Source organism: Mobula hypostoma, chromosome 25 (genome assembly GCF_963921235.1).
Source record: "Mobula hypostoma chromosome 25, sMobHyp1.1, whole genome shotgun sequence".
NCBI lineage: Eukaryota > Metazoa > Chordata > Chondrichthyes > Myliobatiformes > Myliobatidae > Mobula > Mobula hypostoma.
In genome coordinates, this window is record NC_086121.1 from 42,048,670 (window position 1) to 42,071,899 (window position 23,230).

Genomic DNA, 23,230 nt, shown 5'->3' on the forward strand with positions numbered 1-23,230 from the left:
TCCCGGGATGCTGATGTGTGTCTGGGGATGTCATGGTGTAGGTCCTGGAAGTATTGTGGTGTGTGGCTGGGGATGTCAGGGTGTGGGTTCAATGTAAATAATGATTTGCCTTCTCATTCGTTTTTCCAAATTGGGTAACCTCTAATCTCTGTGTATTAAACTTCCATCGTGTCCTCTCACTTCACCTGTGCGTCCTCTTTGTCTTTCCACTTTGTACCATCAAGCCGATTCCCGGGATGGAGGGTCTGGTGTATGAAGGGCGGTTCAGACACACAATGGGATATGGAAGGAAGGAGTGGTGCTCCCATTCCCGGGATGGAGGGTCTGGTGTATGAAGGGTGGTTCAGACGCACGATGGGATATGGAAAGGAGTGGTGCTCCCATAGAAGAATCCCATAGAAGAATGGCAACCAACCCAGCACTGGTTTCTCTGAGATTAGAGCTGAGGTGGTTGATTGTTCCATTGAAGTAAGTTGTTCAATGTGAGGACATGCATGTGTACGTAACCCTCAGCACTGCCCTGGCCCTCCTCTCTATGAGGATTTGACTGGCCGCAGAGCAGGAACCCCCATGAGACACCTACCTATTTTCCCAGTTTCAATCTCTACAGTCTGACTGAAGCGGCCGCACCCAGCCGATGTTCGCGCTCGCACCTGAAATACATAACGGGTTCCAGGTTTCAGGTTGGAGACAGTCACACTTGTCCCCCTGGCTTTCAGTGTGGAGTAACTCTGTTGTTCCTTACCCTGTGGGACAGTAAAAATACTCCATTTGAGGAGCAGCTTTTGGTAAAACCATATCGCAAGATATCAGCTACAAATTCAGAGATAAAATCACAAATTTGGCTTACAGCCCTGTTTCATTTAGATTTATCACACAATCGTTTATGGTAACATCATCGAGATATGTCCTTCATTGTCTGACAGAGCTCTCATCAGTTCACTGGACCAAAGCATCCACAACCCTGGTTCTGCCCCTTCGCCCCTCCCGTCTCTTTTATTCTCGTTTCTGCCTCCTTCCTTTCCAGTCCGAATGAGGACCTTGGCTGTTGACTGTTCATTTTCCACCATAGACGCTGACTGACCTACTGAGTTTCTCCAGCGTTTTGTGCACGTTGATCCATAATCCTCCATACTCTGAAAGCCACTGCATTTGTAATATGCGTTTTTAGTGACTGCTTAAGGAATGGCTACAACCTCCTTTATTTTGTTACGCAAACACGAGAAAATCTGCAGATGCTGAAAATTCAAGCAACACAGTCAAAACGCTGGTGGAACGCAACAGGCCAGGCAGCATCTATAAGAAGAAGTACAGTCGATATTTCAGGTCAAGACCCTTCATCAGGACTAACAGAAAAAAGAGATGGTAAGAGATTTGAAAGTGGAAGCGGGGGGGGGGGGGGTGGGAGACCGGAAATTATAGGAGAAGACAGGAGGGGGACGGATGAAGCCCTCCCACTTTCAAATCTCTTACTATCTCTTTTTCCCATTAGTCCTGACGAAGGGTCTCGACCCGAAACATCTACTGTATTTCTTCTTATAGATGCTTCCTGGCCTGCTGCGTTCCACCAGCATTTTGCGTGTGCTCCTTTCATTTGTTATTATTTCTTACAGGGCTGGTCAGGCAAAGGAGAAGGAAATGCTTCACAAGTTACTCACAGGTGTACCTGGAAGGATAAATGGAATTGGGGGAAACCCAGGGCAATTCAAAAGTAACATTAGGAAATTTACTGAAAGCAGCAAGTATTAGTAACCTGTAAAGCAATGGCAGGAGTGTAGTAGAGTCAGGTCCAGTGAAAGGAAATTCGATTGACAATAAACGGGACTGGTCAAAGAACACTGAGGCTGTCTACAAGAAGGTTCAGAGTTGTCTCTATTTCCTGAGGAGACTGAGGTCCTTTAACATCTGCCGAACGACGCTGAGGATGTTCTTCGAGTCTGTGGTGGCCAGTGCGATCATGTTTGCTGTTGTGTGCTGGGGCAGCAGACACCAACAGAATCAACAATCTCATTCGTAAGGCCAGTGATGTTGTGGGGATGGAACTGGACTCTCTGATGGTGGTGTCTGAAAAGAGATGCTGTCCAAGTTGCATGCCATCTTGGACAATGTCTCCCATCCACTACATAATGTACTGGTTGGGCACAGGAGTATATTCAGCCAGAGACTTATTTCACCGAGATGCAACACAGAGCATCATAGGAAGTCATTCCTGCCTGTGGCCGTCAAACTTTACAACTCCTCCCTTGGAGGGTCAGACACCCTGAGCCAACAGGCTGGTCCTGGACTTATTTCCTGGCATAATTTACATATTACTATTTAACTGTTTATGGTTTTATTATTATTTAATTATTTATGGTGCAAATGTAATGAAAACCAATTTCCCCCGGGATCATTAAAGTATGACTATGACTATGACTATGTCTATGACTAAATCAGAAGTTCATGGACATGTCAGTCAACACCAAGAAATAAATCTCATTTTTATACACTTTTATCTACCACCTTCTGGCTAAAGAATATCTTCCTCATCTCTGTTATAAATGGATGCCCTTCAATTCTGAGGCTGTGCCCTCTGGTCCAAGATGCACCCACTACAGGAAACATACTCTCCACATCCACTCAATCTAGATCTTCAATATACGATAGGTTTCAATGAGATCTCCCCTCAATCTTCTAAACTCCAGCGAGTACAGGCCCAGAGCCATCATACACTCCTTATATGTTAAGCCTTTCATTCCTGAAATCATTCACATGAAACTCCTCTGGATCCTCTCCAATCCCAGTACATCATTTCTTAGATAAAGGGCCCAACACTGCTCACAATACTCCATGTGTGGACTGACCAATGACTTATAAAGAGTCAGCATCACATCCTTACTCTTATATTCTAATCCTCTCAAAATGAAGGCTAGCATTGCATTTAAGAGAATCTGCAGATGCTGGAAATCCAAGCAACACACACAAAATGCTGGAGGATTTCAGCAGGCCAGGCAGCATCTGTGGAAAAGACGTTCCTCCAGCATTTTGTGTGTGTTGGTAACATTGCATTTACCTTTTTTCACCACCAACTCAACCTGCACATTAAACTTTAAGGAATCCAGCAAAAGGACACCCAAGTCCTTTTGAACTCTAATGTTTGAATTTTCCTGCTACTTAGAAAATTGCCCATGCATTTATTCCTTCTACCAAGGTGCACGACTGTACACTTTTCTACATTATAATCCATCTGCCACATCTTTGTCCACTTTCACAGTCTAAGAACTCCTGCAAACACCCTGCACCCACAAATTTACCTGCCCCTCCACCTATCTTTGTATCATCTGCAAACATGGCTACAAAATCATCAATTCCATCAACCAAATCATTGATATATAATTGGAAAGATGAGGTCCCAGTAGCAACCCCTGTGGAGCACTACTGGTCAATTATAGCCAACCAGAACTGGCCCATGTTATTCCCACTCTTTGCCTCCTGTCAGTTAGCCAATCTTCCATACAGTTGAATATGTTTCCTGTAATATCTCAGGCTCTCATCTTGTTAAACAGCCTCGTGTGCACATCTTGTCAAAGGCCTTCTGAAATTCCAAGGAAACAACATCTACTGAATCTCCTTCGTCGATCCTGCATTTTATTTCCTCAAAGAATTCCAACAGACTTGTCAAGCAAGATTTTCCCTTAAGAAAGCATGCTGACTTGGGGCTACCTTATCTTTGTCCTCCAAGGAAACAAAACTTCATACTTAATAATGGACTCCAACATCTTCCAACCACTGAAATCAGGTTAGCTGGCCTATAATTTCCTTTCTTCTGTCTCCCTCCCTTCAAAAAGAATGAAATGATATTGTAATTTGCCAGTCCTCCAGAACCATGCCAGAATGTAGTGATTATTGAAAGATCATTACTAATGCCTCCAGATTCTCTACAGCTATCTTTTTCAGAACCTTGGGTTGAAGGCCATCTGGTCCAAGGGACTCATTTACCTTCAGACCTTTCAGCCTCCCAAGCATCGTTCCCTTAGTATCAGCAACTACACTCACTTCTGCCCCCTGACATTTCCAAATTTTGACATACTGCTAGTTTCTCCCTCATTTCATCTGTCATTTCTTTCATCCCCATTACTACCCCTCCAGCATCATTTTCCAGTGGTCTGATATCCACTCTCACACCTAAGAACATAAGAACATAAGAAATAGGAGCTGGGATAGGCCATCTGGCCCATTGAACTGCCATCCAATAAGTTCACGGCTGTTCTGACTATGAACACATCTCCTCCTAATCTACCTTTTCCCCATAACCCTTAATCCCCCTACTATGCAAAAATCTATCCAACCTTATCTTAAATATATTTGTTAAGGTAGGCTCCACTGCTTCATTGGGCAGAGAATTCCACAGATCCACCACTCTTTGGGAAAAGCAGTAATTCTTCATCTCCTTCCTAAATCTGCTCCCCTGAATCTTGAGGCAAAGTCCTAGTTCTAGTCTCATCTACCAATGGAAAGAACTTTCCTGCTGCCGTCTTATCTATCCCTTCCATAATTGTATATGTTTCTATAAGATCTTCTCTCATTCTTCAGATTTCTAGCGAGTACAGTCTCAGGCAACTGAATCTGTCCTCATAGTCTAATCCCCTCATCTCTGGAATCAACCTGGTGAACTTCCTCTGCACCACCCCCAAGGCTAGTATATCGTTTCTCAGGTAAGGAGACCAGAACTGCGCACAGTACTCCAGATGCAGCCTCGCCAGTACCCTATTAAGTTGCATCATAATCTCCCTGCTCTTAAATTCAGTCCCTCTAGCAATGAAGGCCAACATTCCATTTGCCTTCTTAATAACCACCTACACCAGTAAACCAACCTTTTGCGATTCATGCACAAACACTCCCAAGTCCTTCTGCACAGTCGGATAAGCCTTTTATGTAGCACCTTATCGAATGCCTTCTGGAAATCCAAGTAAATAACCTCCATCTGTTCCCTTCTATCCACTGAGCTTTTTTATCTTCAAAGAACTCCAGTTAGTTAGTCAAACAGGACCTGCCTTTGCTGAACCCATGCCACGTCTGCATGGTGGATCCATTTCTTTCCAGATGTCTCATTATTTCTTCTTTAATGATAGCTTCAGGCATTTTCCTAACTACAGATGTTAAACTAACTGGCCTATTGTTACCTGAACTTTGCCTATATCCGGTTTTAAACAGTGGCGTGACATTCGCCTTCTTCCAATCTGCCCGGACCTGCCGCCCAGCGTCCAGAGAATTTTGGTAAATTGTCATCAAAGCCTCAACTATAACCTCTGTCATTTCTTTCAGTACCCTGGGATGGATTCCATCAGGATCAGGGAACTTGTCTGTCTTTAGGCCCACAAGTTTACTCAGCATTACCTCTTTAGTGATAGCTACTGTATCGAGGTCCTCACCTCCTATCCCATCCATATCACCTCTTTTCGGCATGTCAGATGTGAAGACTGACACAAAATAGCCATTCAAAGCTTTGGCCATTTCCTCATTACCCAATATCAATCCTCCTTCTTGTCCTCCAAGTCAACTATGTTCACTTTGGCCGCCCTTTTCTGCTTTATATATTTATAAAAACTTTTACTCTCCATTTTTATATTTTGTGCTAGCTTCTTTTTACTCTTTATATATCTGAAAAAAACCTTTTTTATATAATTGTCTAGTTTAACTTTGTATTTCATCTTTTCTTTCCTTATGGCCTTTTTATTTCCCTTCTGTTGGTTTTTAAAAGCTTCCCAATCCTCCACTTTCCCACAAATATTCGTTATGTTATACATCCTCTCATTTGCTTTTATGCTATCTTTGACTTTCCTTGTTTCCCAGTTGTCTCATCCTCCTTTTAGAATTCTTCTTCATCTTTGGGATGTACCTTCTGAATTGCCCCCAGGAACTCCAGCCATTTCTGTTGTGCCATCATCCCTGCTAGTGTCCCATTTCAATCAACTTTGGCCAGCTCTTCTCTCATGCCTCTCTAATTCGCTTTACTCCACTGTAATATTGATCCATCTGACTTTATCTTCTCCCTCTCAAACTGTTGGGTGAATTCTATCATGTTATGATCACTGGCTCCTAAAGGTTCCTTTACTTTAAGCTCCTTAATCAATTTTGGAAATCATACTTGAGGAAATTTAAAACAGCCAGTTTGTTAACCAAGCAGTATGTCTTTGGGATATATGAGAAAACTGAAAGAAATCTCACAAGTCACAGGGAAAATGTGTACACTTTGCACAGGAGGCACTCAAGTTTGGGATTGAATCCAGCTCTCTGAGCTGCAAGGCAACGTTTCTACCACCTGCACCACTCTGCCGCCCTGTGAAAGGGAATAATTTGCTCCAGTTATTAGAAGAGTTTAACAGAGTGCGATAAGTTAGATTCCCTTTACATAGAGCTAGTATGGACTCAATAGGTCAAATGTTACCATTTTAGAATGTATTTGAGTTTGAATTCCAAGTTCAAGAGTAAAAGGAGAAGTTCGGTGAAGATGAAGCAAATACTATTAACATCTGGGAAAGCTGCAGAAAAGTGATTTCAGAGGAGCAATGGTATTTTGTCTCAAGCTACTGAACAGCTAATGGCTTAAAAAAATTGAAAGGGTTGAGCAAACCACAAAAAAAACAACTTGATATCGAGAATGATTTAAGACAAGAGAAATTATATTTAGCACAACACAGGTGTAGGACCTAAGACATCCCATATCTAAAGTAGTCAAGTTATCATTTTAATGTTAACTATATCAAGATGCCAAGACAATGGTTAGAGAATTAGGTTTTAAGAAGTGTCTTAAAGGAAGAATACGATTCAGAGAGGCAAGGATTAGAGGCACAATTTCTGAGCTGAATGTTCGGGTGGCTGAAGTCATAATTGCCAATGAAGAGATTTTAGTCTTTATAACCAGCACGTGCTCATTGTTTGACGAGAGAGTACAGACAGAGACCTGGTGGAGAAATATCCCCATGAAACCTGCTTGGTTGACCAGCCCTTTCAGTTAACAGACCTCACTTGTGATGTGGCTGCATTACCCTTCTCTGTGTTTGGCCATAACCAACACTGAAAAGGGATTCTTAAACACAACATTCTCTGAGTGGAGTTTGTCTGCAAAAAGCTAGTCAAATGTTCTTAAATAGCTGCAATGCATTGGTTTGAAGTTCAAGAGGTGGCAAGTATTTATCCCAAGCAATCTCTCAACATGGTTCAGTTGAATTATTTCCCATTTTCGGAACATTTAGGATTTCTGTGACACAGTGCTTGGTTTTAATGCTCCGTACTGGTTGGGGTAAGCTTTGGAGGAACATTCAGCAGGAGGATATCTGTTCAGTGTCATTGGTGTTAGCTTAAAGTCTTCAACAGAGACAGACTGTGGGCAGCTGTGTTTTAGTTGGGTCTCCAATGTGTATGTGTTATGGTTTAGTGAATATTTTACTGACAATTAACAATAAATGTACTAAAATAAATCTCATCTAAAAATGGTTCCTCTAAAATGGTCAACGTATTGAACTAGAGCCTTGAGGCAATGTGAACACAGGTGTACTGCACCACGACAAGGGGAACCCAACAGGATGAATGCAACGATATATATTAAAATAAATGATAATAAGTGGATTGTTTCTCAATGGTGAGCTCTCTCTGTGGAATACAATGTCTCACAATTGTATTATTGATGATATCTACATCTTGCATTACATTCTCCCTTAATCATCATTCCCTGTGACAACATTATTTAAATGGACCTTGACAACATGTGTATATAAATGTACAATTCACTGCCAGATGATCATGGCTTGAGAAACACTCCTTTCAGAAGTGAATCATTCCGTTAACTTAATCACCCAAATTCTGTTCTGAATCTAAGTTGGACAGCTTCAATGCAATGTGATGATGTAGTTGTAAATAAAAGACAATTTGGGATTTGCATAGTTCATCACAATGAAGCAACAATAATTGCAAATGGTTAGCATAATGCACCCATGAAACCAGCAGCTAGTGGTCAGAGCTAGCCAAACACGAAGTGTATCGATCAGAATCAGATGGAAACACGGCCAGCTCCAGCTGTGCAGGCTGATGGGAAGAGCATGCCAGCAACCAACTTGCCACCATCAGCCAGTAGTTCATCCATTTCCAGAGAGTCCCATTATTTCATGTGGCATCAAGAGCAGGTGAGAGAATCTGTCACAAGGTTCATGGGACACACCACTCCCCACTCATGAGTGAAGAGACTATGCCAAGGCATTTTCAGCGCTGGTATTGAAAATTGCTCAGCTATGGACTGTCCACCAAAGGCAGCACTCAAGCCCAAATCTAATCTAACCCAATTGCTATCCTGACGGAATATCTCTGATCCAGTGGGAATCTGTGCACAGCAACCTCCCGTAAGATAATAAGGACAAGTTAATCAGATTTATATGGTGGGTGCATATGACTGTGCGTGTGCTTTCTCTAGTGTCATCTTCATCCTCCCCCTGAAAATAACAAGCTTCCACACATTGACTACTGCTTTTTCTGATTAACCAAGACCACTCCACCCTCTTTGAGCTGGAGGTTTAGCAGAAAAGGTAAATATTCAACATAATTGCTAACTGATGCCTGACTGATGTAAATTCAATGTGAATGATAGCAAGGAGGCAAGGCATAATGCAGAAAGCACAGAGAAAAAGAGATGGAATTTATCAGTGGAGAGTGAAGATTTTATAACCCCTTGTAATATAGCACATAAAACAATATATATTTCATCTCAATATGAAATAGAAGTTACTCTGTATGACAAATAACATCCATAGTTTACAAGTAATTTGTCTGGTGTTTATACTTCTGTGAACTTGATGGGGTATAAAATTATTGGATTGTAATCCAATCCTATCAATACCCTGCTCAGTGAGCTAGATTCAAGTTATCCAAGATGCCCTTGCTCGTGGTTAGGTTGTATGGCTTTTCAGTGTTTTGTATTTCCTTGATTTAATATCCAACAAATCAATCTGTCAATTTATAGCCTGAAGCTTAGTTCACACAGTGATCATTTTTCTAATATCTGCGATGGGGAACTTGGCAGCACTGGTACCTTGTCCAATAGGTAGCAACAGTGATAACCAGCAATACACAAGTACAGCATAAAAGACCCCAAGTTTGATCAGATGAAGAGTGATGAACACAGGGGACAATTTCTGAATCTTCCAGTCTAGTGAGAGTCACACTTGGTGATTGCAGCCAGCAATGCTTTCGTCTCTCTGGGTCCTCGTTATTCTTCTTAATTAAATCATTCAAATCCAGGTATGAAGTTCTCTCCAGGGAAAACATTTGCCTTACGTCTGTGGTGGGAAAGCTGTTGGAAAAGATTCTTAGAGATAGGATCTATGGGCATTTAGAGAATCATGGTCTGATCAGGGACAGTCAGCATGGCTTTGTGAAGAGGAAATCATATCGAACAAGCTTGATACAGTTCTTTGAGGAGGTGACCAGGCATATAGATGAGGGTAGTGCAGTGGACGTGATTTAAATGGATTTTAGTAAGGCATTTGACAAGGTTCCACATGGAGGGCTTATTCAGAAAGTCGGAAGGCATGGGATCCAGGGAAGTTTGGCCAGGTGGATTCAGAATTGGCTCGCCTGCAGAAGGCAGTGGATCATGGTGGAGGGAGTACATTCGGATTGGAGGGTTGTGACGAGTGGTGTCCCACAAGGGTCAGTTCTGGGACCTCTACTTTTCATGATTTTTATTAACGACCTGGATGTGGAGGTAGAAGGGTGGGTTGGCAAGTTTGCAGATGACACAAAGGTTGGTGGTGTGTTAGATAGTGTAGAGGATTGTCGAAGATTGCAGAGAGACATTGATAGGATGCAGAAGTGGGCTGAGAAGTGGCAGATGGAGTTCAGCCCGGAGAAGTGTAAGGTGGTAAACTTTGGAAGGACAAACTCCAAGGCAGAGTACAAAGTAAATGGCAGGATACCTGGCAGTGTGGAGGAGCAGAGGGATCTGGGGGTACATGTCCACAGATCCCTGAAAGTTGCCTCACAGGTAGATAGGGTAGTTAAGAAAGCTTATGGGGTGTTAGCTTTCATGGGTTGAGGGATAGAGTTTAAGAGTTGCGAGGTAATGATGCAGCTCTATAAAACTCCGGTTAGGCCACACTTGGAGTACTGTGTCCAGTTCTGGTTGCCTCACTATAGAAAGGAGGTGGAAGCATTGGAAAGGGTACAGAGGAGATTTACCAGGATGCTGCCTGGTTTAGAGCGTATGGATCATGATCAGAGTTTAAGGGAGCTAGGGCTTTACTCTTTGGAGAGAAGGAGGATGAGAAGAGACATGATAGAGATATACGAGATATTAAGAGGAATAGATAGAGTGGCTAGCCAGCGCCTCTTCCCCAGGGCACCACTGCTCAATACAAAGGGACATGGCTTTAAGGTAAGGGGTGAGAAGTTCAAGGGGGATATTAGAGGAAGGTTTTTTACTCAGAGAGTGGTTGGTGTGTGGAATACACTGCCTGAGTCAGTGGTGGAGGCAGATACACAAGTGAAATTTAAGAGACTACTAGACAGGTATATGGAGGAATTTAAGGTGGGTGGTTATGTGGGTGGTTATATGGGAGGCAGGGTTTGAGGGTCGGCACAACAATGTGGGCTGAAGGTCCTGTACTGTGCTGTACTATTCTATGTTCTATGTTCTATTAAAGGTAGAACTGACTCAATACTCTTCATCTGGAATGATGCAATACCATATGCACTTGAATCCAATTGAAGGATCACAACTCAAAACATTGACTACCGATTTCCTTCCATAGATACTCCACGAACTGTTGAATTTTTCCAGCATTTTGTTCTTGTTCTATATAAGTCACGGGGAACTTTTTTTCCTTGGAAGATCTTGCAAAGCGATTATGACAATAAGTTCTCAATAAATGGGGCCCCACTATGGCTTGCTGTCAACAGGAATGTCCTCTGCTCTGGGACAGGCATGTTTGTGTGATAAAACATGGGGCACAGCTCTGAATCATTGCCTTGTACGTTACTGGTGAGCTGCTGGAAGATATTCCCATGCCCGAATATTATTATGTTACCTTCTAAGATCATTAATTGGACAATTTGACAGTCTGATAGAAAGACTGTTAACTATGACTGACCAAATGGTTTGAGTATGTGAACGGCAGGATCCTTGAGGCAGAGAGAAGATTCTGTTCTATATTTTTCATGCTGCATTGGTGTAACAGTTTCTACAATCCCATTCTAACGTGCAGAAGCATCTATCACAACAAAATGGAATGTGATTGTTCTGTTCTAGGTCTGCCCTTTACAGAAGTCTACACCGCAGCTAATCACAATGAAGAAGGAAGAAATAAAATAGTGAGTAGAGCTCCTCAGATCAGGATAGGAAAAAAAATAACTTTAATCAACTTTACCAACAGTGCTCACCAACCCGTTTGTCAATGTCAAAAGAGTCATGTGGAGTTGTATCACCTGGTTTGGTGAAGGATGAGAGGGTCTGAATTCAGAAACACTAGCTAACAGAAGAACATTCAGCCCATCAATCCATGCCAGCCTCTATCTTTTCCTGCAACTCTTATTCCTTCTAATTCCCCATCAACTCCCATTTGAACCTTTTACCACTTATGAGGTTATTCACTGTGGCCAATTATCCTACAACGTATCTCTGGAAAATGAGAGGAAAGAATTCAAACAACCTCTGGGGAGATTCATCCAGTAATGGAGAGAATGTGTAAGCTTTGCACAGTAGGCACCTGAAGTCACATTTGAACATTGATCTCTCAGGTTCTGAGTCCACTAGCTGTGCTATGATATAACTAGCCCAATGTAAAAATGTACATGGGTGACATTCATTTGAGTAACCTCCTTGAGAGGCAAGCGAATCATTTCAATAATAGTTTTATTTTGCAATTGAGTCTCTGATCCTACCAGCCTATTAGTTTCACTGGCCATGGGTTTGGTTTCCCAAGACAGGAGGACCCCAGGAGTTGGACAGAGAGCAAACCAGTCAGCTGCAATAACTTCTCCAACCAAAGCTCAGTTGATGATTCATTCTATGACCGTACAGTTAATACATGGATTTTGAAGCTTCCAAATAAGCTTCGAAATTCTTTTGTATCACAAAATTTGGCAACACGTGGATGATAGGGGCTCCAGCGGCCTCCGACATCTCAAAGATGTGCTGATGGATAAACTGGCCACAATAACTTACCACTTAGCGTACACGAGTGACAAAGAAATAAAAGAGAAGTTGATGGCCAGATGAAAGGATTACAGGAAATAAAGTTTGAAATGCTACTGATAAGGGTCGCCCAGTACAGGCACAACAGGTCCAGTACTGTCCTTCCGTTTAGTAAACTCCTATGCTGAGTTAGTGCTTATAGGAAGGCATCCTCACTAAAATCAGCTACAATCTCAAGTCCCATCTAAATCGAAAACTTTACTGTATTACGTGGGTAGAACTGAAATATTGCGAGAGTTTTCTATGGACTTCGGAATAGGGAAGTGCCCAAGGCTCCCTATTCCAATGGAGTTAACGCCATTTCATTCTTAGTATCAAGACAGCAGATGACTGGTCAAATGCATGGATTTCCAGGAGTTTCTGCTTTTCCCATGCAATACAAGTTCCAATAAGTGACAATGCTCTGCAGTATTTTTTATGTAGCATTAAAGCTTCTGTTTTACTTCTGCAGCTGAAATTTCCTCCCTTAGTGCTTCATTTGCAGTGACACATTGATCTGTAACTGGATTCTGTCTGACAATTTGGCTGATCTATTTCCCTCTTGAAGGCTTATTTTAAAGGTGGTTTGATTCTTGACCAAACAAAATTTGATTGAACTTCATTTTAGGAAAGGTGATCAGAAACTAAAGAGAAAAGAAGATCAGTTGTTTGAAGCATAAGAGATAGGAAGAGAGGCAGAGGGACAAATTCAGGTGGGAACTTCAGAGAACGGGACTTGAAGTGAAGGGCACACTCACCTGTTAGAATGGTGGTCATCAAGATACTCAGGATGATCAAAATGGTGGATAACGTGAGGTGAGAAGATAGCAAAGCTGGGAAGGATTACAAAAACAAGGAAGGAAAGATGGTGGAAGGATGCAAAAAGAAGAGGGAATTTAAAAGACAAAAATGTGACCAGAGGAGTGCTGGAATAACAGGTCTTGTTGTGACTCAGGACATGAGCATGAATGGTTTCGATGAAGCTTTTTATGAAGAGTGGAAGTTGAGAGGTCAGCTAGTTCATGAATACTGCAGAAGGAGGTCTCCATTCATTCATTGCCAGAGCTATTTTCTCAGTGGAGAGATTAGAGTGTTACAGTCCTATATTGACATGATTGTGGGTTGTAACCTCTGGAGTTTTACAGACTAATATTGAATGAAATCTCTCTTTCAAGAAGCTTCACAATTCCCAATTGCATTTCAGATGAAGGATGTGGGACTGGCCTCTATAAAGACTGGCAGGACGGAGGGTGGGGAACGATGTGGGGTTGGACTTAAATCCACCCATCTTCTAGAAACTAAGCAGGCAGGTAGTTAAAATGAATTCTAGACATAATTTTTTTAATCCTCAGAGTGGAAATTCTGTCTTCCCCCTCTTTCTGTTCAAATGCAGGCACTTTCTGAGCAGGAGCTGGAAAACTACGAGTTCAGTCACAGTGAATGAATGTCCATCACACATCTCAAGAACACAATTAGCATTCTGTGAGCACCATTCAATCTCATCCTGCATGTTAGAAGTTGCCTCCCATCAAATGCAAATGGGGAATTCCTTTCCTTTTCCTGGACTATAACTAAGATAGTCATATTTTCCATATTTGTGTAAATGGGCTCAATTTGAAGCTCATCCTTGAGCTGAGAGTGAAAATGAACAGTTAACAAGTTATTTAAAAACAGCTTTGAGTATATTTTCTTATAGGAAATAACAGATTTGTGGTTGCAAAGTAACTTCAGAGGAACATGATGGGAGTGTAAAGAGGTACCTCATTCCAGTTAACACACATAAAAGTTGCTGGTGAACGCAGCAGGCCAAGCAGCATCTATAGGAAGAGGCGCAGTCGACGTTTCAGGCCGAGACCCTTCGTCAGGACTAACTGAAGGAAGAGTGAGTAAGGGATTTGAAAGCTGGAGGGGGAGGGGGAGATGCAAAATGATAGGAGAAGACAGGAGGAGGAGGGATAGAGCCGAGAGCTGGACAGGTGATAGGCAAAAGGGGATACGAGAGGATCATGGGACAGGAGGTCCGGGAAGAAAGACAAGGGGGGGGGGGTGACCAGTTCATTCCAGTTTCTTGTCTTGCAGTCAGTGACACAGCAATTGCTCCACTCTACGCACACAGTTATGATTTAAGTAAGGAGACAAAAGGAAAATGTTTACCTTCTCAAAGTACTTGATCTCATACTCCAATATGATGCCATTGGGTTGGGCAGGTTCATGCCACATCAACGTTACACTGTTCTGGCTTGTGTTTTCCTGCTTGACAACTAAGATCTGTGATGGGGCTGAAGACATGCAGACACCCATGGGCAAAACAAAAACACTGTGGTGAGACTGGAAATTACAGCATTGGTGAGAAGCAGTGAGTTTTAGCAGCTCACAAGAGGTAAACTGGATCAAAACAGACACACAACAGTTTTCAATCCAGAGAACAACTCAGGGTACAGCAGTCATGTCAGTGCATCAATGCATTTCCAAGATCTGCTCACACACTTATTTCGGGCACAGGAGTTTGTGAAACAAAGCTAAATTTACCCTATAACGCATTGGAAAAGATGGCATTTTGCATTTACTGTAACAAGGCAGGTTACATTTACTGCAGGCCTTCAATAACCAGAAGATTTTCATTAGCTGAACACCAGCTCAACGACTGCTAAAGCAAAGTGATAGGGAAGCAATGTCTCCCGCCTTGGAGAAATTAGGCTTCAATACCAAATTCACAAAGAGAATCATTTTAGGTAGAGCCAGGTGGTGGAGAAGCTGATAATGTCAGCAGGTTTCCCCTCCCAAGTTACAGCCTGGCAGTAACATTTGCAGATATGTCAAACAATCACTAGATGATCTGTAGGCAAAACAGGCTTCCTGGTCTGGAAGCACTGCAGAAAATAAAGTTTAAAAACAGTGTTTTCCAGCAGAACAAAAAGTTCTTACAGCAGAGGGAGTCAAACCTGTCATTATAAATAATAATACAAAAAGAAAAAAAACTTTACTGCACACTTCTTCACAAAAGCTTCTGTTAAAAGGAAGAAGATGACAGAATATTTTATGAGTAATTGGGAGTCCTCATGTGGTATTGTTCTAGGAAGTTTGATGCCCTGAGTAGACTCGTTTTCAGTCTAGATATAGTAGTTGATCCAGTACCATGGCTCACTGATGGGAGCAAAGCCAGGCATGGAGCAAGTCTAATGAATAGGATAGTGGTAATACTTCTTCACACATTGCAAAAACGTCACCAGAGTGATGGCATCAGGGTTTTATTAGTGTTACATTTGACCAAGTGTAGGGGAGTCTAGGATGAGAGGGCACAGACTCAGAATAGAGGGATGTTCATTTAGAAGAGAGATGAGGAGGAATTTCTTTAGCCGGAGATTGGTGAATTTGTGGAGTCCAATGTCGCAGATGGCTGTGGAGACCATGTAAAGGAGCAGATAAGTTCCTGATTTATCAGGGTGTCAAAGGTGAGAGGGAGAAGACAGGAAAATGGAGTTGAGAGGGATAATAAGATGATGGAACGGTGGAGCAGACTCCAAGTGGCCTAATTCTGCTCCTATGTCTTATGGTCTTATTCGGTACATGTCATTCTGGTCTGCATAGAGATGAGCCAAGAAATAGACAGACCCAGAGCTCCAACACATTGAGGTCAGTGATACTGGACTTTGGTCTGTCCTTTCAGTCCACATTGGGGTTTCCTCAATCCAGGACTATCACCCACTTCAATTTCACTTCCTATTCCCACATTGACATGTCAGTCCATGTCCTCCTCTATTGCCATGTTGAGGCCAAAAGCAGGTTGGAGGAACAGCACACCATATTCCACCTTAGTAACCTACAACCTGATGGCAAGAACATCAGTTTCTCCAACTTCCAGTAACCACTCCCCTCATCAACCCTCCCCCCACTTTGTTTTTCCTCATTCTGGTGATCATCTCACCCCTTCTCTTCCCCTCTTCTGTCCTCACAACCTGTTCATCACCTCCTTCTGGTTCCATACATCACTTCTCTTTATTCCATCATCTCCTGTCCTCTCTGATCAGATTCTTTCTTCTGCAGCCCATTAACTCTTCCATCTATCATCTCTCAGCTATTCCATCATTCCTTTTCATCCCCCTCTCCTCCACCCACCTACCTTCCTTCTCATCTGGATTCACATATCATCTACATAAGAAAATCTGCAGATGCTGGAAATCAAACAAAGGAACTCAGAGACGGGCCGCATCTTTGTAAAAGAGAAACAGTCAATGTTTTGGGGGCCGACACCCTTCATCAGGATCCTGATGAAAGGCCCTGGCTTGAAACATTGATTGCTTGCTCTTTTTACATAGATGCTGCCTGGCCTGCTGAGTTCCTTCAGCATTTTGTGGTTGTTGTCTTCATATATCATCTGCCAGCTGGTACTCCTGCTTCCCTCCCCCTCCCCCCCCCCCCCACGCACACACCTTATTATTCTGGCTTCTGCCTCTGTCCTTTCTACTTCTGATGAAGGGTCTTGGCCTGAAACATTAGCTCTTTTTTTTCCCTCTGCAGATTCTTCCTGACCTGCTGAGTCCCTTAAACATTAAATGTTTGTTTCTCAGGATTTCCAGCATTTGCCGAACCTCTTGGGTCTTGTGTGCTATCACCTTGGGACTGGACATGATCTTCCAGGAGCAGATAATCCCCAGCCTGTTTCTACCCATATCCCATTGCCTGATGCCTGTGGATTATTGCTGCTATTGGTCCCAGCCCTCCCCTCTCCAGTGAAAAGAAGCAAAATTCCATAGGCTGAACTGCAAAGGTTGAATCTAGGTAAGTAATGCTCACAAAGAATAACAAGTAATTACCATCTTCCTTGATATTAGTAACAGCACGTTCTAATACAAGCACCACTCTGAACATTTCTTGTAGCCAGTTTGCACCTGAGTCCAACCAAAAGGGATTTTACTCACTAGGAGCATTGGGTGAGGTGTCAGGTCTATCACCTTAAACCAGCATTAGGCTGCTAGGAACCAACAGACAGTAACTAATGAGCCAGCCTCCTGCTCACATCATATAACACTATCTCCAACTGAACAAGTGGTAAGAATGGCAGCTGGGATCGTTAAATTGTGCTGAGACGGCAATTTAAATCCCTCACCTTTAATACTTGCATCCTTGGCCACCTTACCCTAAAGCCAATGATGCTGCTTTTTTTTAACTGGCGTGTACCTCAGTCTGGCAATCAGTGAAGTCAATCCAATGAAACTATCTTCAGAAGAGGCAACCTGGCTCCACCTCTGAGCTAGGAGGGGGTGATTATTTTCACCCTAATGTGATCACTTAGGGCATCATAAGAGGCACAGAACGAGCAAGAGAGCATGTGCTTTGAATGTCAAGGCCTTCACTTAGCTACAGCGCTTAATAAAATCAAAATTAAAATATTAAATGTCAAAACCAATGTAAATTTCAGGAGGAAACTAATAATACATGCTTTGAAAATGCAAACCTTTAGAAAGACTGAATTATGAATGGGGTGGATTGGTCTGTTCATGTGTCTCGAGGTGATGGCACATAGAATTGATGGTCAATGAACCTAATTCACACACACCAAACATTCAACATAGTAATGTTGAACTAAATCAGACTTATCTTTCATACCTGCCTGGTTAGTGGTGATATTAAGTGAAACAAACTGCCGGGGCTCCAAGCTGAGATCAGAAACTCCATTCACTGCCTCAACCTGTAGTGTATAGTTGGTGTGTGCCAATAGGTTTACTATATTGATGGCTGGCTCAGTCAATCCCATCTGCTTTGGGCTGTATCTTATCTGGTTCCCACATGCTTCACACTGACTTGACTCCCAAGCACACTTCCTGCAGATGACGTTGTATCGGACGTCACTTCTCCCTCCACTGTTGGCAGGCGGGCTCCAGTCCAAGAATACCGAGGTTCCATTTACACTGGATAGGGCATTTACTGGAGCAGTGGGTGGTCCTGGTGTGTTGGGAGAATCAAAGATGCTTAAAGTCAAAGTACAATTGAAATGTCACACAGTATTGCAAACATATTTACACAATAGCATAGGAGCATTTAACATTTTTGAAAACTCAGAGGCAAAAAAAATCCCATTAATACTTTTCATTAGTTCAAGTTCCTTCTGAGAGAGCAACATAAGACATTAACACAAGAAAATCTGTGATGCTGGAGATCCAGAGCAACACACACAAAATGCTGGAGGACCTCAACAGGTCAGGCAGCATCTATGGAAATGAATGAACAGTCAACGTTTTGGGCCGACTATTTTCAGCATTTCGAGATTCCAGTCCTGAAAAAGGGTCCTGGCCCAAAACATCAACTATTTAGTCATTTCGAAAATTAGTGCCTGAGCTGCTGAGTTCCTCCACCATTTTGTGTGTGTAGCATAAAACATTTCTGTGCAATTGTTCGTTTTAAAATGTCATCTCAGCACTCCACACCATTAACAATGACATGGGATTCAATAATATTCAACATCTGGGTGTAGCGGTTAGCGCGATGCTATTACAACTTGGGGCAGTTTGCAGCTTGGAGCTCAATTCTGGCACAGTTCTGTAAGGAGCCTCTGTACGTCTTCCATGTGAAATGCGTGGGTTTTCCCTGTGTGCTCTCGTTTCTTCCCACGGACCAAAGACATACCAGGTGGGTTAATTGGTCATTGTAATTAGGTTAAGGTTCATTAGATTTGTCAGGGACTCTGGGGCGGCACGGCTCAAAGGGCCAGAAGGGCCTACTCCATACTGTATTGCTAAATAAAATCTCTTACCCAATTTTAATCTTCCAGAAAGTGCATTAAACTTATTATCCTGCTCTCCAAGGGGATGAAATGACTTGTAAAACAGCGGGGAAGGGAAAACTCTGAACCTTTCCTCCAGCCCAAAGGCAATTGAGTAAAATTGCTCAATGCGACTGATTAATCCGAGCATTAAGCCATTCAGTCCTAGCAGGATTCCAGTTCTATCAATCATCCACAGGCTTAAAATGCACAGCCATTTTTTTTGCATAGTGACAGAGTGAAGACTGAAGTTATCATTCAGCTCAGTGAACCAGCAAGGTTAAGGGGTTGCCCAAAATACTTGGGGTGGATCTTCAGACATTGCAATTGTATTTGATGTAAGATACAGTTCAAATGGCAATGGGGTGTGTGAGAGGAAGAGGGCATTTCAACATATTGTCCAATAGGAATCATTGATGAACCGCAAGGGTATGATGGTGGCAACATTTTAATCACATATGCCCATTGGGATGGGCATCCCCCATGTCGGCCATCACTTTGCCACCTCCAACTCCACCTGGATATAACAGTTAAAAAGATCAAAGAGCAGAGTATTAAAACTCGGTCTTCTAGAATTTCCAAGACTGTACTGCTGGGAGATGGACCTCCAGCTAATTGGGGGGGGAGTTGTTTTGCAAAATGCCTTTCTGCTTCAGAATAGTCATGGGAGCCTTCTCCCTTTTGACTCCATAAAATCCTCACAGACATCAAGAGGCTAGGATACCTCAGTTATTCTGCATATTTTCCAAAGTATTGTGCAAGAATTGATAGGGTTGTCAGCAGACAATCTATAACTTGCATAATGTAACTGTACATTGTGGGTCAAGTGATTCATGGACATCTTTTGCGGCTGATTAAGATGCCCATGGCATAAACATTTGAAATAGCTCTTACTCTTATCACTACTAATGGGTACTGCTGTTACTGATATCTCAGTCTGATTGGTTTCACAACAGTCTCCTTTAAGAATTGTAGATTGAATTCCTTGTCCCTGACCCACACAAAGGATGAATCCCGATTTGTTACGTAGCTAAGGTACAAATGCGCATCTCTGGCACGTTCGCTGTACTAGAATCCTCCACTTCAAGTCTGCAAACATCAGTGAATGCCCAGAAACATATCCATAAAAGTGGCAGTTAATCAACTAACCCTGGTGTAACTGTCAAAGACAGAATGTGGGCTTTATTTGTGAAGAGTTCCTTTAAATAGCTCAAAATAGCTCAGCATTAAAATAGGTCACACTCAGCCAATTTGACAACCAGAAACCAGCATAATTGAGGAGGTTTGTCCTGCCAGACGTATTCGACCCTGGATATTTTCTTTTCTTCCCTCTCCTGTCGGGCAGAAGATGACAAAATCTGAAAGCATGTATCACCAGGTTCAAGGACAGCTTCTACTTCACTGTAATAAGACGATTAATTGACTCCCTAGTACAATCCTGACCTCATAATCTACCTCGTTGTACTCTTGCGTTTTACTGTTTACCCATGTTATGTTTTTAGTATTTCAGTAATATTTGTGTGATATTGTAAATATATTGTTTGATTAAGCATTTGTTGTTGTTTACATAATTTATTATGGGTTACATGTAAAAGTACATGAATGGTGTACGTCATTATGTGCGCACCTCACTAAAGTAAGAATGAAGTGGACATATTTATCCCTATGGATCATGTATTTTCTTTCGATTAGTTTTGGATTTACAAACATAACGACCTGCATGCACTTTCTCTGTAGCAGTTACACTTTATTCTGCATTGTTAATGTTCTACCTTGATTCAGTGTGTAATGATTCGACCTGTATGGACACTATGCAAGCTAGCTTTCCACTCTGTTTTAGTACATGTAACAATAATAAACCAATAGGACTACCAACGGAAAAAGTAGAAGATCTTCTGGCGTTTCAAGACTGCCTAATCTTCAGTGATATAATAAAAGCAGCAGTGGCTTTGGGTGAATTAGACCACAGAATGATTGCAATATGCACCACTCATGCTGGCAGCTCAGTCCACATTCCAACAACCCTCTGAGTGAAGAAGTTTCCCTTCATGTTCCTCTTAGACATTTCACCTTTCACCCTTAACCCAAGACCTCTAGTTGTAGTTCCACCCAACCTCAGTGGAAAAATCCTGCTTGGATTTACCATATCTGCACCCCTCAATTCGCCTCTGAATTTTCTATGTTCCAAGGAATAAAATCCTAACCTATTCGATCTTTCTTTATAACTCCGGTCCTCCAGACCTGGCAGCATCCTTGTAAATTTTCTCTGTACTCCTTCAACCTTAATAGCATCTTTCCCGTAGTTAGATGACCAAAATTGCACACAATACTCCAAATTAGACCTCACCGATGTCTTATACAACTTCAATGTAACATACCATCTCCTGTACTCGATACTTTGATTCATGAAGGGACCTACAAATAGGACAGCAAGGGGAAGCTAAGGAACTTGATTGTAGTGGGCCTAACATTAGTGGTGGGATAGAGACGGGAGAGGATTCTGAGAGAAAGGATCTACCTGAAATTGAGAAGTACAGACTGAACAGGCATGGTTAACGTGGCTTTGCGTAGGAAATAATGTGTCATGAATTAGACTGAGTTTTTTGAAGGGTTGACTGAGAGGTTTGCTGTGTAGCTCTGTCTCTGATACATCGAGTGTATATGGTCTAATTAGAGTTGTATTCTACCACCTTTCCTCCCATAATTCCTGTTATATGGCCCAAGAAGACAAGTCAATCCCTGGATCTGTGCCAGCGTTTCTTTCGTCTGTTGCATCCACATCATAGCTTCATGTTTCAGTCTGACAACTCACAAACTTTATTTGTGACATTGTACTGCAGACTTCGATGGCTTTTGTATAATTTATATCTTTTTGATAATTCTGCAAGTTCCTCACTCTGGTCCCTCCAGTTCTCAAAATATTTCTAATTTAACTACTTTAGCCACATTCGCACCTTGGCACCTGAAAGTTTCCTTCCTCGAAGGACATTACGGACCCAGATGTTTTTCTGAAAACTTAACAAATTCAGTGTTCTATTCCTAGCAAGTAACAATAATAATCATTGTGGTTACAAAGCACCTTAAAGCCTTAAAGCATTAAACATATAAAAATAACCCATAGAACAAAATATATGTAATGGAACAATGCTTTCAAGATGATTTTCTTTAACTGTGGAAGTTCATTGTGCTGAAATTAGGAGAGTTCTCCTGTCAGTAAGTCTAGGGGCTGAAACAACTGCATCAATAACTAGTGGAGTAGAGTGACTCCAAACCTTGCTTCAAATGCGGGAAGGCTTCCCTGCCTCGTGTGGGGTCCCTCTCTTTCGATGAATCTCTCTGATATTGTAAGATGACATTGCGGTTCGGCATTTATGGATTAGACTATTGTCTTTATGGACTGTAGACTTTTCAGACTTATGGTTTTTAGATTCTGTGTTTTTTAGTGCCCAGTCCTTTACCACTTTATTGTGCAAGGGGAGGGTGCTTTGGGATTGATGTTCTGTTTGCTTTTTTTGTGCAGGGGAGGGGTCATTTTTGGCAGTTGATATTCCTGTTCCGTTTTGTGTGGGGGGAAGGGTGTTTTGGGGGGTTTGATGATTAGGATGCCATTCTTTTATGCGTGGGGGGAGGGGTGAGTTTGATGTTTCTCTCTGAACGACTTTTATGTTCTTTTTCTGTTTTGTGGCTACCTGGAGAAGACAAATTTCACAGTTGCATATGGATACGTTTTGAATATAAATGAACCCTTGAACCTTTGAACATTTGAGATTATCCAACCGCATTGCTGATAAAGGAATTGTGTCCCTCAGTCTTTCACAGGTGGTCCGGACAGAATAATTACATTAGGGACGGCAAAGTCATGCTCATGACCTGATTGTGCTCCTGACAGTACAATTACTTTCCTGCTTTAGGAATTCTGCTTCTGGCAGTTGAATTGTGTTTATGATATTATCGTTATGTTTGTGACAAAATGGTTGTAACTGAGACATTTGGATGGTGTTCCTTATCTAGGGAAAGTACTTGTAGTGCCCAATGAAGTTTCCCGACCATCAAAGTGATAGTTGTTTGCCCATCAGTCTGATTGTGTTTCTGACACAATGGTTGTGACTTTAAAAACGAATTGTAGCTCTCTTTATTTGAGTAGCTCCTTGCTTGAACGTTATGGTTCTGGCAGTGGTGTCATGCTCTTGACAAAATAACGGCCCAACAGTAGGATTTTACACTTAACCTAGTGATTGTGTTCCTAACACTTGAGTGATGTTCCTGGC

At 42.1% G+C, this 23,230-nt stretch overlaps 1 protein-coding gene across 2 annotated transcripts in view; it reads right to left on the reverse strand.

The window, feature by feature from the left end:
* Positions 1–23,230, reverse strand: part of epha8 (eph receptor A8) — a 390,012-nt gene that overhangs the window by 125,779 nt on the left and 241,003 nt on the right. For both annotated transcript variants that reach the window (XM_063032812.1, XM_063032813.1), the window contains exons 3-5: positions 17,810–18,145; positions 14,357–14,481; positions 584–746 (exon numbers count right to left, since the gene is read on the reverse strand). In XM_063032812.1, coding sequence (XP_062888882.1) covers positions 584–746; positions 14,357–14,481; positions 17,810–18,145 — 624 coding nt within the window. The remainder of the gene's footprint in view (positions 1–583; positions 747–14,356; positions 14,482–17,809; positions 18,146–23,230) is intronic.